This window comes from Mytilus galloprovincialis, chromosome 2 (genome assembly GCF_965363235.1).
Source record: "Mytilus galloprovincialis chromosome 2, xbMytGall1.hap1.1, whole genome shotgun sequence".
NCBI classification, from domain to species: domain Eukaryota; kingdom Metazoa; phylum Mollusca; class Bivalvia; order Mytilida; family Mytilidae; genus Mytilus; species Mytilus galloprovincialis.
The window spans coordinates 59,791,493-59,805,608 of NC_134839.1; the positions used below are offsets into that span (position 1 = coordinate 59,791,493).

General features: G+C 31.5%; 1 protein-coding gene across 2 annotated transcripts; it reads left to right on the forward strand.

Annotated features, from left to right (window-relative positions):
• Positions 1-4,203: 4,203 nt before the first annotated feature.
• Positions 4,204-8,012, forward strand: LOC143062338 (uncharacterized). Of its 2 annotated transcripts, none has more exons than XM_076234052.1 (3): positions 4,204-4,333; positions 6,720-6,825; positions 7,848-8,012. In XM_076234052.1, exons 1-3 carry the CDS (start codon positions 4,309-4,311, stop codon positions 7,978-7,980), a joined length of 264 nt encoding a protein of 87 aa, XP_076090167.1. In that variant the 5' UTR covers positions 4,204-4,308; the 3' UTR covers positions 7,981-8,012. The 2 variants fall into 2 exon arrangements, with proteins under 2 accessions (XP_076090167.1, XP_076090166.1); XM_076234051.1 differs by lacking the exon at positions 4,204-4,333 and adding an exon at positions 4,765-4,905.
• The last annotated feature ends 6,104 nt before the right edge of the window (positions 8,013-14,116 follow it).

The window sequence follows — 14,116 nt, forward strand, 5'->3', positions numbered from 1 at the left end:
TAAATATACACGGTTTGCACCCGGTCGCTTTTAACCAATGATCCTTGAAATGTATAAGACGTAAGATAAATATGTATACATAGGTTACAAACAAGAAAGAAAAGGAAATTTGAATCGAATTGAATACGCAGTGCTCCTTGATATATAACGATATGACAATAACTTAATCAATTACACCATTCAAAGGAACACATCTGCTTTTCTAAAGAATAGTGGTAACGTTTTTTATAATTCTGCATTACAAAAAGTATCACAAAAATACTAAACTCCAAGGTACATATAAACAGGAGCAGTCCATAAACACTGACAAAATCAAAAATCATTAACTAACGGAATGAATGGAAACCTACAAATCGTAATCCTGACTTGATTCACATATTTATCGTTGAAAATGGTAGGTTAGAATTAAGAAATAATTCATTGGGGCTTGAATTTATCGTGATTTTACCCTGAGCGATAGCGAGGGGTAAAATATCGGCATAAAGGGACAACCCGTGGTAAAATCTAGATATATTCAAGCTCCCATGAATTATTTCGATTCTTATAGGACAAATACGACAATTCTTTTGGATGGAAGCGCTCTAGGTGGAGGCATATATTTGCCGTTCCTATAAATAAACGCACTATAAAATTGGCGTAAAAAAACGGAGCTAAATGAATTAGTGACATGCTTAAACTATTTACAATAACGTATTTAGATCATTTTGGATGAATTCTTCTCAATGATAATTTACTTATATGTCTTTTATGTTTAAAAAAAAAGGCTTATCCACATTTTAACATTGTTTCTTTACATTTCCATGTTGTAATGATTTTCTGTTTCAGAAGCGTTTATTTTCCCGTAAAATGGTTATATTCTTACGTCATCGTTCTATGACGTCGGGAAGCTCATTCATAAAAAAACATATGACGTGGGAGTACGATCGGAACAGCCCCGGAAAAATATTCATATTTTACCACGAGTGTGTACTCAAAGCGTTTGAAGGACGTCATGTTAGAATTAGTTTTATAGCTAGGTAAACATGAAAATAAAAAATGTTGAAAAGTTAATGAGTTCAAGTCACCAAAAAGAAAAGATATTGAGCCAAAGGCGAGGTACACATCAGAGCTTTACACGAGATAGATGATTTCCGTTTAAAATTTTAAACGATTACCAAAATTTGGAACAGCAAATTTAAAAAATCTATCCTGTTTTGTTAGTCAAGTACCAACGTACTTTAAACTTTACTGGCAATGCAGAGCAAACATAATCTATGCGCGCGGATAGAATTCAAAAGACCAGAACTAATGACATTATATAATACTTAAAAACATGTTCCACTCTGTAATTTTAAAGGGCCTTTTAAATTAAACGTACGTTGACTTTCAAATTATTTGAAATTATGTAATTTTGCTAAAAGAGTGACATTTCTCCTTTGATTTAGGAATCATTTGTTTTGCGTATCAAATTACATAATTTCCTACTTAGTCTATTCATGTCAGCGGAACTCTAAACCTATCAGCACCTCAACAAACTGTAAACTTTCTAGAATTTAAACTGGCTTCTTTTCAAGAAAAATAAGGAAAAACATTATAATTTTCTTTTGAATACGTCAATTTTAAAAAGGCCCTGTGAATATGCGATTTGATGATACTGATACTGATAGTATTTTATTTTTATTTTTCATTACATCTATTTATGCTTTCATTAATTACAAAATTTTGTCATCTTATCGAATGAGACAAAAAAAAACAACTCATCATAGATACCAGGATTGAAATATTGTATTTGCGCCAGACGCGCTTTTCGTCTACTAATGACTCACCAATGACGCTCGAATGACTCTCATAACTACTATTTTTTTAGGTGTTAAAACATTATTAGCTTTACTTGAGTTTTATCGGCTACTTATCTCTTCTGTCAAAGCACTTCTTATCCAGATCATTTTCATTGTTTTCTTTATTTTTTTCATTTCATCCCATATCATTAAATTCATCTGCTATTATGATTAAGGCGACAGGCCTCTGAAATGCACTTATTATAATCTTGATACTTACGGCACAAAAGCTAATTTTGCCTTTGTTGAACATTATATTTGTTTTGATCGATGTTTCATTCAAATCGATTTGGTTGCTGGGGCTCGTCTTTGCTCACTGTTTTTATTTGAAAGATTGACACCTGGTTAACTATCGTACTACGAGAATTAAATTGTAATGGAAACTTTAACAAGTACATTGAAATTAAAAAGAAGAGATTACGTGTACGAGGTCATGATACCGAACCATCATACGTACTTCCAAAAGCAAAGAAACAAATTCTGTACTTAATCGCAATGTAACATCTTGGCCTACAGGAAAAAAACCTCTGTTTATCATAGTCTTTCGCAATATACATATAAGATCAAATCTGAGATATGCAATTTGAAATAAACATTACTATCAGATTGATAAGCAAAAAATAGAGCGTGATAAGCCTAATTCCAATTTTTAATTTCCTTTTCGATTTTTTCCTTAAAATCTCTGCCCTGAGAAAGCCGGTTGATGGTCAATAAAAATATTAAAATGATTTCGAGTTTAAATAGGAATAATGTATATTTTATAACATTCCATACCATATTCATTGTTTTCAATTTCTTTAGGTGACAGCTGTTTGTTTCATGTGATAACTATAAATCGAATTAGGTTTTCCTCTTTTTAGATGATTGAACTGTTGTGTTCTTTGAAGGTTTATTTTAACCTCTTTTTTGTGTTCTACTGTCTAACAAAATATGTTGGGTTATTGTTTATCTAACTAATTATGCAGATCATTAAATTCTTGGGTCTGTTTGGAATTCATTTTATGACAAGTTATAAAAAAAAATTATATGTAGAAACTCCCTTGGTTATTGAAATGATGGCGACTAGAACAATTTGTCATATTAATGCGTTCTATTAATTAATAAAGATATCAGGATTATAATTTAATAATTTAATTTTGGATGTCACGCGTCTTCTGATTGGCTGACGTTATTTTGTTATGAGCCATTAGACATAATTTAGTCATGTGACCGTGACGTCATCAACGTTTTTTATGGTTTTCTACGGTTTAAAATGAATTTAGAATTAAATTATAAGAAATGACTGCAATATTTTTTCTGCAATATATGAAGAAATAACATAAAAAATGTGGTGCACACTGTTAAATAACCCGCTACGCGCGTTATTCAGTGTGCACCAAATTTTTAATGTTATTTCTTCATAGACAGAAAAATATTACAGTCATTCTTTAAACAAGCCAGACGCGCGTTTCGTCTACATATGACTCAATAGTGACGTTCAGGACAAAATAGTTATGAAGCCAAACAAGAACAAAGATGAAGAGCATTGAGGATCCAAAATTACAATCAGTTGTGCCAAATACGGCTAAGGTAATCTATTCCGGGGATAAGAAAATCCTTAGTTTTTTTCGATAAATTCAAAGTTTTGTCAACACGAAATTTATAAAATTGACCATATAAGTGATATTCATGTCAACACCGAAGTGCTGACTTCTGGACAGGATTAAAATTTTATACGCCAGACGCGCGTTTCGTCTACATAAGACTAGACACGTTTTTCCTGATTCATCAGTTACACTAAAACCTCAAAATTTAGAAGTAACAAACAATAGTCTAAACTGTTGGAGCTTACACTCAACATCAATCTGTAGTCTGTACTATACGTAATGAGTTTTTTTATATAAATCTACTATGGTGTCAATATTACAATGAATTAATCAAAAATCTCTCTCATGATAAATCTTCCTACCCTTGATCATGTCGTGTTGGTATGAATGCTGATGATACTTACTTGACTAGGACATTCCCTATAATTAGAGTTTAGATATGGAATAAGTTGCTGTGTTACTTACTTTCATAGTAAAAAAAATAAAAAAGGGCGACAAAGCAACAAAAACCCCAACAAAACAGGTGGTGATCTCATGTGATCCGGAAGGGTAAGCAGATTCTGTATTTTTCAAAGTCAATACACGGTCTATAGATATGCTTGTGAAATAGCAGATTACAGAGAAGAGGGACTGAACCGTTTAGAATATATTTTATTCTTCTGAAATGGTTTGTGGTATTGATGAACCATTCTGGACTTATCAAACATAAAATTTAGTTCACCTTGACGTGACAACGAAGAAAAGATATGATTTAATATAGAGTTTCAACCATTTTCGTAATATTAGACAATTCTCAAACAGTCAAGGGTAGGTGTGACCAACAAGGTCTCGTCATATTTAACATTTTTAATTATCGTCTATTAGGATTATAACCATTAAGAAGTATATTTCAACATTTACAAGAAATGAGAAGAGCTTATTTTTCATTTGGTATGTTTTATCTTGTCATAGAATATTTTCTATTCATAAGATTTTCAATACTTTTTTTTTAATTTTTTAAAATTTTTTAGAGGTCGTCATTTAACATCAATCTTTATTGACCACACCGTCCAATGATCATTACTAATCACCCCATGTCTGTATCGTTCAATGTTATCAAGTAATTAACATTTTAAATTTTTGCTTTATAAAACTATTTTTAGAAGTTCTTGTTTTGTTATGAAACAGTCACCAGTTTGTATAGAACAACTTTATATTAATAGAGCATCATTAGGTCACAAATTGAATGCTAAGCTCGGCATTATGTGTAGGAAAAAAAAATAAAACGAAGGGAAATACGTTTGACATTCAATTATAATTTAATAACATTAAAATGGTAGAAATAATTGAGTACTTGTGTTTTAAAACTCCTATAAAAGGAATTGAAAACAAGATCTGCTTTGAGTTGATAACTTTCAAAATGCTTTCAATCGTTTTTATGAACACAGTATTTGTAATGCTGAGTTTTGTTTCCCAAGCAGATGGTTCTTGTTTTGCGTCACAGGCAGGTCCAGGAATAAACGGTAAGCTTAGTGATGAATTGTTTGACAATTATAGTTATATATATATATTTGTCTTTCTCTTGTGTGGATATACTCACAATGATTTTAAATGTAATCCATGCATAATATTGTTCAACTATTTGATAGAAAAATATGCCTGCAATTTTCCCAAGCTTTGCTATATATATATATATATTGGTCAATTTTGGTTATTTACCGTGGATTTATTAGTGTTTGTTAGATACCAACTGTCATGGGTTTTTCAAATACAGGTACACAACATATTTAAATGTTAAAAGAAATACTAATTTACTATAGGCTTTGTGTGCAGAGTTTGGTAAAACCACGAAATCAAAAAATATCCACGAATATGCATGTATTCCTTAACCCACGAAAGTTGATACCTACGAAGATAAATGAAGTCAGCTCTACAAGCAATACCTATGTTAGTGCACCAGATGCCCTTTTTGACAATGCCGTGTCAGTGATGCCCAGGACCAACACACTTGAAAATTCCAATAACTAATACAAGCATCGAAAAGCTCATTTAGCAAATTCAACTAAAATATATCAAAATCTGGGAAGGAACCCAAGATTTGTATGAGGGATATACATTCCTTAATTTTTTTTTATGGAAATTTTACAACAGCTTTCAAACAATGTCTGTATTTTCATATCAGAATCGAGGTATTGGCTACTTGGCTAATGATACCCTCACTGACTAACAATTGATCATCTGATGTATCAATCCAGTAGTGAGTAGGAATAACGTAAAAGTTTGAACTTTAAAATAATTCAGCTCCGAACATCACTAGAGAGGCGTTTGTTGTTGAAATGCGTATTTGGTGCATAAACTATTTAGCAATACCTTCATCAAAAGAAATGTGAATTATCATAGCAGCTTTAAAAAATATGCCAGTTTCTCACTTTATGCGTTTTTACATGTGCTAAGATATTCTACTACATAAAATGTTCAATGAATAATCGCTCTTCAAATTATAAAAAAAAGTGATAAATTTAAACTATTTTTTTTTTTTCAAAATACAGGTATAAAGTCATTTAAAGAAATCAATATAGAATTTATTGAAAACTTATTTCACTTTAGGGATCAAAACGGTTCGACTTTTAAACAAAATTCATTTTAAAAGAAGTGTTGATATTAATATCTGTTTGTTTTAAGCTTTAGAAAAAGTTGTGTTCCTTAAATTTAAGAAAATTATATATATATAGTTTTGAATGAAAGTTTTAATCTTGTGCAGAAATAAATATATTTTAGCACGAATTAATTCATACTTGAAATACTCTTAACGCTATCATGTTATAGTAAACTATTTGCAACCGTGTAATGTTTTACTTGAAAAGTTCTAACTCCCTCATGTTAAGTTAATCGTAATATAATGATTTTCTGTTGATTTTCAGTTGATTTTTGCAGCTCTTTTTTCTTTTTTTTTTTTTTTTTTTTTTTTTTTTTTTTTTTTTTTTATGTTTGAGCGTTTTTCATGGAACTATATCCGCGAAAGCGCTTCCGACACACAAAATATATTAAGTGTTAATTTCATCCATGGATATTCAATCGAGTAAATAAAAAGACAAAGAAGTTCACAAGATTTCACAAGATGCAACAATAAACTAGACTGTTCCGTTTAAAAATTTAATTTGTCTTTTATTCGTTAGGCATAGCTTAAAAACAACTTTATTTTCAAAGCGAGTTGAACTTATATATGTTTTGTCATTATTTTTTAGAAACTGTTCAGCAAAATAAATAAATAAATAAATGCAAGTATTTTTCGTGCAAACGTTTTTTGCTAATGAAATGCTATTGATTACACCTGTAGATTGTACTGCACCAAATGGAGCCCATGTAGGAAATGGTAAAAATTATGAATCTTATGACGAGTGCATCAGCTGTGATTGTGACAATGGCTACCTGAATTGTTGTCAGTATGTATATCATATTATCACTGTTTTGTAAAGTTAATACTAATTCATGTCATAATAAATATCCAACAAAAAGCATAATCCATGTTCAATTTTATTATAGGGCTATGTTTTTCTCGTCTATTTCATGATGGTATGATACTAAATCCCTAACGAGAGGGATTGTACTTGATTTTAATATGATGAAGACAACATATTTCAATCAGTTTAATTCTGAGCTGGCATGTCAGTATAGAAGTGCTTTATTAATTTATGTATCATTGTCATTTTGTTTTTTTTTCTCAGTTACCTATTCTGACATCGGACTCGAACTTCTTTTAAACTGAGTTTTATTGTTCGTATTGTTATGTGTTTCATTATTCTACATTGACTAGAGGTATAGGACATGAATGGCATGAGATCTAAAAAAACATGTTAAACCCTGCTGCATGTTTACTCCTGTCCAAAGTCAGGAGGTTTTGACCTTTGTTAGTCTTGTATGTTTTTTTTTAAGTTTAGTTCATTTATATGTTTATTTGAGTTTAGTGTGACGTCCATTTTCACTGAACTAGTACACAATTTTATTAAGGGGCCAACTGAGGACCACCTATTTGTTGCATTGAAGGCTAATTGGTGGCCTTTGACTGTTATCTGCTCTTTGGTCGGATTGTTGTCTCTTTGACATATTCTCCATTTCCATTCTCAGTTTTATTACATAGTGTTCATATATTGTCAACACCATTTTTGTCTACCATTTAGTCATTTTCTCAATAGTCAATGATAAGGCATAATCTTTGGTGTTTTAGCAATATTTGGACAACTATTTAGCTGAAAGTAGTTTCAAGTCAAAGGTAAACCGAGACGTATATATATATGTTGTCTGCTCTTTGGTCGGGTTGTTATCTCTTTGATACATTCCCCATTTCCATTCTCAATTTCAATTACTAATTAGTATGTCTGGAAAAATGATTTCGGTGAGGAAAAAGTCTGTTATTGAATATATAGATTGAAAAAAATGCATTGTCCCTGGTTTTTATTCTTTCCAGAATGGGAATGACTTTGTCGGGTCTCCATCCAGACTGCAAGGCTGTAGCAGATGGACCATGCTTTGAGAAGGCTGTACTGAAGAACAATGAAAACAAACCATGCCCGTATCGATATGGAGGAACGGGTCGTTAAAGTTGAAAAATGAAATTGATATGAAATGATAATGCTCATAGTTTGTTCTGTTTCCAATCATGAAAGATATTATTACCTGAAATTGTTTATTAATCATGCCAAAGGAGACATGGATAGAATGAATACAGAAAAAAGTTTGCACAATAAGTATTTATAAAAAAAAATCCTCAAAGATTGTAGGCTTATCATTTTGTACGCTAGATGTGCATTTCGTCTTTCCAAGACTCATAAAAAGTAAGATAATCTATGTCTGGAGTAGTAAATCGTTAGTATTTCGAACAATGTCAAGTATTGTACAAAAGAGTAAATTCCTAACAAAAACCTGATACAATCAGAAATAGAGTATATGGAAATTAGATAAAAATCCAATTACAAATCAAATGAAGTTCACAAATTAGTACATTCATGATATGAACAAGAATTTTTTTTTCTATATAGCATTTTTTTTTTTTTTTTTTTTCAAAGATCAGCTGTTTTGCATTTAAGCCTATGGAGCAGTCAATTACAAGACTGCAACCTATATACTAGAACCAAAAAACGAAAAAGAAATTAGACAGACATCATTATGTTATAAAGTTCGTTTATTGTCTGGCCGATTTTTAATGCCCTACATACAGGCCGAAACCTATGCTAAAATACAAGTACAGGATGCTCCCCTTTTAAACATTTTTTGGCGTTCAGATAATGTTTTTTACCAATCTAATATTGATCACAGGGCTAACAACAGCTTTATCGTTTAAAATAATAATATCTTTTTTTACTATTAATTTAACAAAAAGGTTTGTAACAATAGAAAAAGACAGCATATGCTATATTACAATGCATAAATTACATTTTATTATACCGCATTAGATACATTATGTAACAACCTTTACAGTATTGATAGCTATCTATGAACATGTGTTGAGGACTTGTGTACGTTGATTTGACTAAAAACATCAATACAAATACTATTAAATGTGTTTGTGACAAACACGTATTTTGTAAAAGTAGATTTTAAAAAAAGCAATACGTTTTTCGAATGTATAATACTAAGAACTTGCATCTGGACGAAAGATACCAGAGAGACAGTCAAACTCATATATCGAAAATAAACTGACAACGCCTGGCTAAAAATGAAAGAAGACAAACAGACAAACAATAGTGCACATGACACAACATAGAAAACTAACGAATAGGCAACGCGAACCCCACCAAAAACTAGGGGTGATCTCAGGTGCTCTGGAAGGGTAAGCAGATTCTGTTCCACATTAATTAACGTCTGGAGCTGGAATGTCAGTTACTGCTAGTAGTGCTATGTTAATTTATGTATCATTGTCTGTTTGTTCTGTTTCCTGTTTTACCTATTCTTACATCGAACTCGAACTTTTTTAAACTGAGCTTTACTGTTCTTATTGCTATGTGTTTCTTCATTCTACATTGGCTAGAAGTTTAGCGCATGTAGGGGAGATTTGAAATCTTACAAAACATGTTAAACCCCGCCGCAGTTTTGTTCCTGTCCTAAGTCAGAAGTCTATGGCCTTTGTAAGTCTTGTATGTTTTTTTTTTTAATTCTAGTTCATTTATATGTTTATTTGAGTTTTATGTAACGTCCATTCTAACTGAACTAGTACACAAATTTATTTAGGGGCAAGCTGAGGACCACCTATGGGTTCGTAATTTCTCATTGCGTTGAAGACAGATTGTTGGCCTTCGTTTTATCTGTTCTGTGGTCGGGTTGTTGTCTCTTATTCCCAAACGCCTTCTTTCTATTTTTTCTTATCTTGACGCTATGTTTCTATTTATACGTATATTGGTAGTCAGTGTGAAAATGTTACTAAATTTAAAGATAAGAATACAAGAATGCTAATGCGACAATCTATGAAGTTGAAATAAAAATGATATTTTCAATAACATGTTAAAATTCTTGCAAAATACAATTAAAAAAAAGAACATTGAGCGTCATTTTCCTGATACATTATTTACATATGTAATATAGAAATTAGGGACTTTCACTCAGTGAATACGTACCTGTTATATTATATTAAACTCGGACTTCGTCCTCGGTCAACAAAATCTGAACAGGTCCATCTATAACGTATTGACTTCGTTAAAAGTCCATAATTGATAAATATTTTTTTTTACCTTTTAGTCATTTGCTCAATAGTCAATGAAAAAGCATAGTCTTTCATGTATAAAAAATGTTTAGACAACTTTTCAGCTGATTACTAAACAGAAAGCCAAGACCCATGTATATACTACAACCAAAAAACGAAAAACAAATTAGACAGACGTCATAATGTTATAAAGTTTGTTTATTGTCGGGCAGATTTTTAATGCGTTACATAAAGGTCGTAACTTATGCAAAAAATACAAGTACAGGAAAACTGGCTTCCCTTTTAAACATTTTCTGGCGTTCAGATATTTTTTTTCACCAATCCAATATTGATCACATGACTCACAACAGCTATCATCGTTAAAAATAAAAATATCTTTTTTTACAATTAGTTTAACAAAAAGGTTTGTAACAATAGAAAAAGACAGCATATGCTATATTACAATTCATAACGTATGTTTTATTATACCGCATTATATACATTATGTATCAACCTTTACAGCGAATAGTTTTAATATTGATAGCTATCTATGAACATGTGTGGAGGGTGTGTATACGTTGGTTTGTCTAAAAATATCAATAGTAATACTATTAAATTTGTTTGTGAAAAACACGTATTTTATAAAAGTAGATTAGTTTTTCGAATGTATTAATACTAAGAACATGCATCTGGAGTATCAGTCTAAAACATTTTTGCAATATTGTACACCTTGATTTCCATATGATGACGACAATATTTTTCAATCAGTTTAAAAGAGGGACGAAAGATAATAGAGGGACAGTCAAACTTATATAAGAAAATAAACTGACAACGCCATGGCTAAAAGAGGGGCGAAAGATACCAAAGGGACAGTCAAACTCATAAATCTCAAACAAACTGACAACGCCATGGCTAAAAATGAAAAAGACAAACAAAAAACAGCACACACGACACAACATAGAAAACTAAAGAATAAACAACACGAACCCCACCAAAAAACTAGGGGTGATCTCAGGTGCTCCGGAAGGGTAAGCAGATCCTGCTCCACATTAATTGACTTCTGAAGCTGGCATGTCAGGAAATGCTAGTAGTGCTTTGTTAATGTATGTATCATTGCTATTTTTGTTCTGTTTCCTGTTTTACCTATTCTTACATCGAACTCGAACTTGTTTAAATTGAGTTTCATTGTTCTTATTGCTATGTGTTTCTTCATTCTACATTGGCTAGAAGTATAGTGCTTGAAGGGGGAGATTTGAGATCTCACAAAACATGTTAAACCCCGCCGCAGTTTTATTCCTGTCCTAAGTCTTCGGCCTTTGTTAGACTTGTATGATTTTTTTTTATTCTAGTCAATTTTTATGTTTATTACTGTTTACTGTGACGTCCATTTTAACTGCGCTAGTACACAAATTTATGTAGGGGCAAGCTGAGTTCGACATTTTTCGCTGCGTTGAAGACAGATTGTTGGCCTTAGGCTTTTCTGTTCTTTGGTCGGGTTGTTGTCTCTTTGACATATTCCCAAACGCCTTTTTTCTATTTTCCGTATATTGACCTATGTTTCTATTTATACGTATGTTGTAAGTCAATATGAAAATGTTGCTAAATTTAGATTTATGACGTCATGACGTCACACATAAAACAACTGAGGAAGAAACCGCAACAGAAAAGCCCACCGTGCAAGGGCTGTATGGCCAGTCAAGGTCATTAAAATCTTTCATTTGTTTGCATCAGAAAAGAAAATTTTACAAATTCATCAGGAGATATCAAGAATTTTATGTTAAATGCAGAAGATAAGAATACAAGAATACTAATGCGAAAAGCTATGAAGTTTTAAAAAATGTTATTTTCAATAAAATGTTAAATATTCTTGCAAAATACAATTTAAAAAAAAGAACATTGAACATCATTTTCCTGATACACTATTTACATATGTAATATAGAAATTAAGGACTTTCGCTCAGTCAATACGTTATATATGGACCTGATATATTCGTCCTCTGTCAATATAATCTGAACAGGTCCATATATAACGTATTGACTTCGTCAAACGTCCATAAATATTCTTTTTACCTTTTAGTCATTTGCTCAATAGTCAATGACAAAGCATAAAAAAATGTTTAGATAACTTTTCAGCTGATAGTAGTTTCAAGAATGACTTTGTTGGGTCTCCATCCAGACTGTAAGGCTGTTGAAGATGGACCATGATTTGAGAAGGGTGTACTAAAGAACAATGAAAACAAACCATGCCCATATCGATATGGAGGAACGGGTCGTTAAAGTTGAAACAAAATTGATATGAAATGATAATGCTCATAGTTTATTCTGTTTCCAATCATGAAAGGTATTTTCACCTTAAATTATTTATTAATCATGCCAAAGGAGACATGGATAGAATGAATACAGAAAAAAGTTTGCACAATAAGTATTTATAAAAAAAAATCCTCAAAGATTGTAGGCTTATCATTTTGTACGCTAGATGTGCATTTCGTCTTTCCAAGACTCATAAAAAGTAAGATAATCTATGTCTGGAGTAGTAAATCGTTAGTATTTCGAACAATGTCAAGTATTGTACAAAAGAGTAAATTCTTAACAAAAACCTGATGCAATGAGAAATGGAGTATATGGAAAATAGATAAAAATCCAATTACAAATTAAATGAATTGGACATCAAAAGGTCAACACATGAACGCAAACATCAAATTAGTGTCAATGTTTTATGTCATCTCTGTTGCCTGTACAAGTTGTTAATGATTTAACAGGTCGAGAACTCTAGATTTACTAACGTCAGAATATATTTGCATATTAATTTCCCAAACACAAGGCCAATACGGTCTTGAAAAAATTACCAATCGACTCAATGAACTACAATGCATTGTGGGCTACTACAAGTTTACTTTTCTTGAAAACACGTGGAATTAGTGAGAAAACTGTCAACTAATACAGTGTCTGGGATTCTCAAGATACATGTTTTTGCTCTGCGAATATGTTTATTGTAAAATATATAACATAATCTTCAATTTGCAAACTCAGATTAAAAAAATGTTGTTTACGGACTTCACGATTCGACTTTCTTTTTCGTCATGTAAAAGTAGTTGAACAGGTTTTTTCCATTGTTATGCATTGTAGGCGAGTGACATTCAGACCTAAAAAATATTTTTAATGCACCTATCTAACACACAGCTATATTATATATCATTCGAAAGGAAAAAATGTGAAGAGTCTATTTTTCCCGGTCGTAAAAGTGAAATATGGTGCAATGTTTTTTAAATTGGGGTCAAAGGTCATTCATAAAAAATTGAAAGAATAACACTTTTGTTGTATTATTGTCTTATTTGAAGCAGCTAGTAATATAGCTAATTCAAATTTAACTTTACACGATACTATGATAACGTCTTGGATGAATAGTTGCCTATCGTTCATGGTTTGGCGATAATTGACGTCATTTTGACGTTTTCACTCTGCTATGGGTAAAACGGTACTTCCTACAAAAACGACGTATAATAACAAATATTTGACCTTAAATGTGTTAATATTTACTATATGTGATGGTGTGCCATGCGAAATTAAAAAAATATGATGAAATATTTGTAAGTTGGACGAGTAAAAGAGAGAGAAAACAACGCAATAAAGAGAGTAAAAAGTAGACGTCTTTGTCACATCAACAGTGACAATAGTCTCCTGTTTGTTAACAGCCTACAAACCATCATCGAGATCGGAAATCACTATCTTGCATGTTTAATACAACCACAAGCAAAGTTAAAGAGGATATATGAACCACATTTTAAGTCTGTCCGTCCGTCAGTACCCACTTGTTTGCGGCCCGTGTCGAATTAATTCAGGTAACTTATACATGTATACAGTTCATCCAAAAACCAATGATTTTAGATATAAAATACATTGCCTTGTACTATAGAACTGATGATAAACACATTTAGTTCAGAGATGTATTATGGAATGGCATGTGGTTCTTCATAAATTAAATCAGTTCATTTTGACATTGGCTTTGATATTTGAGCCGTCAAGTATTCAAACATTGTTTGATTAGTCCTTGTCTGGTTTGT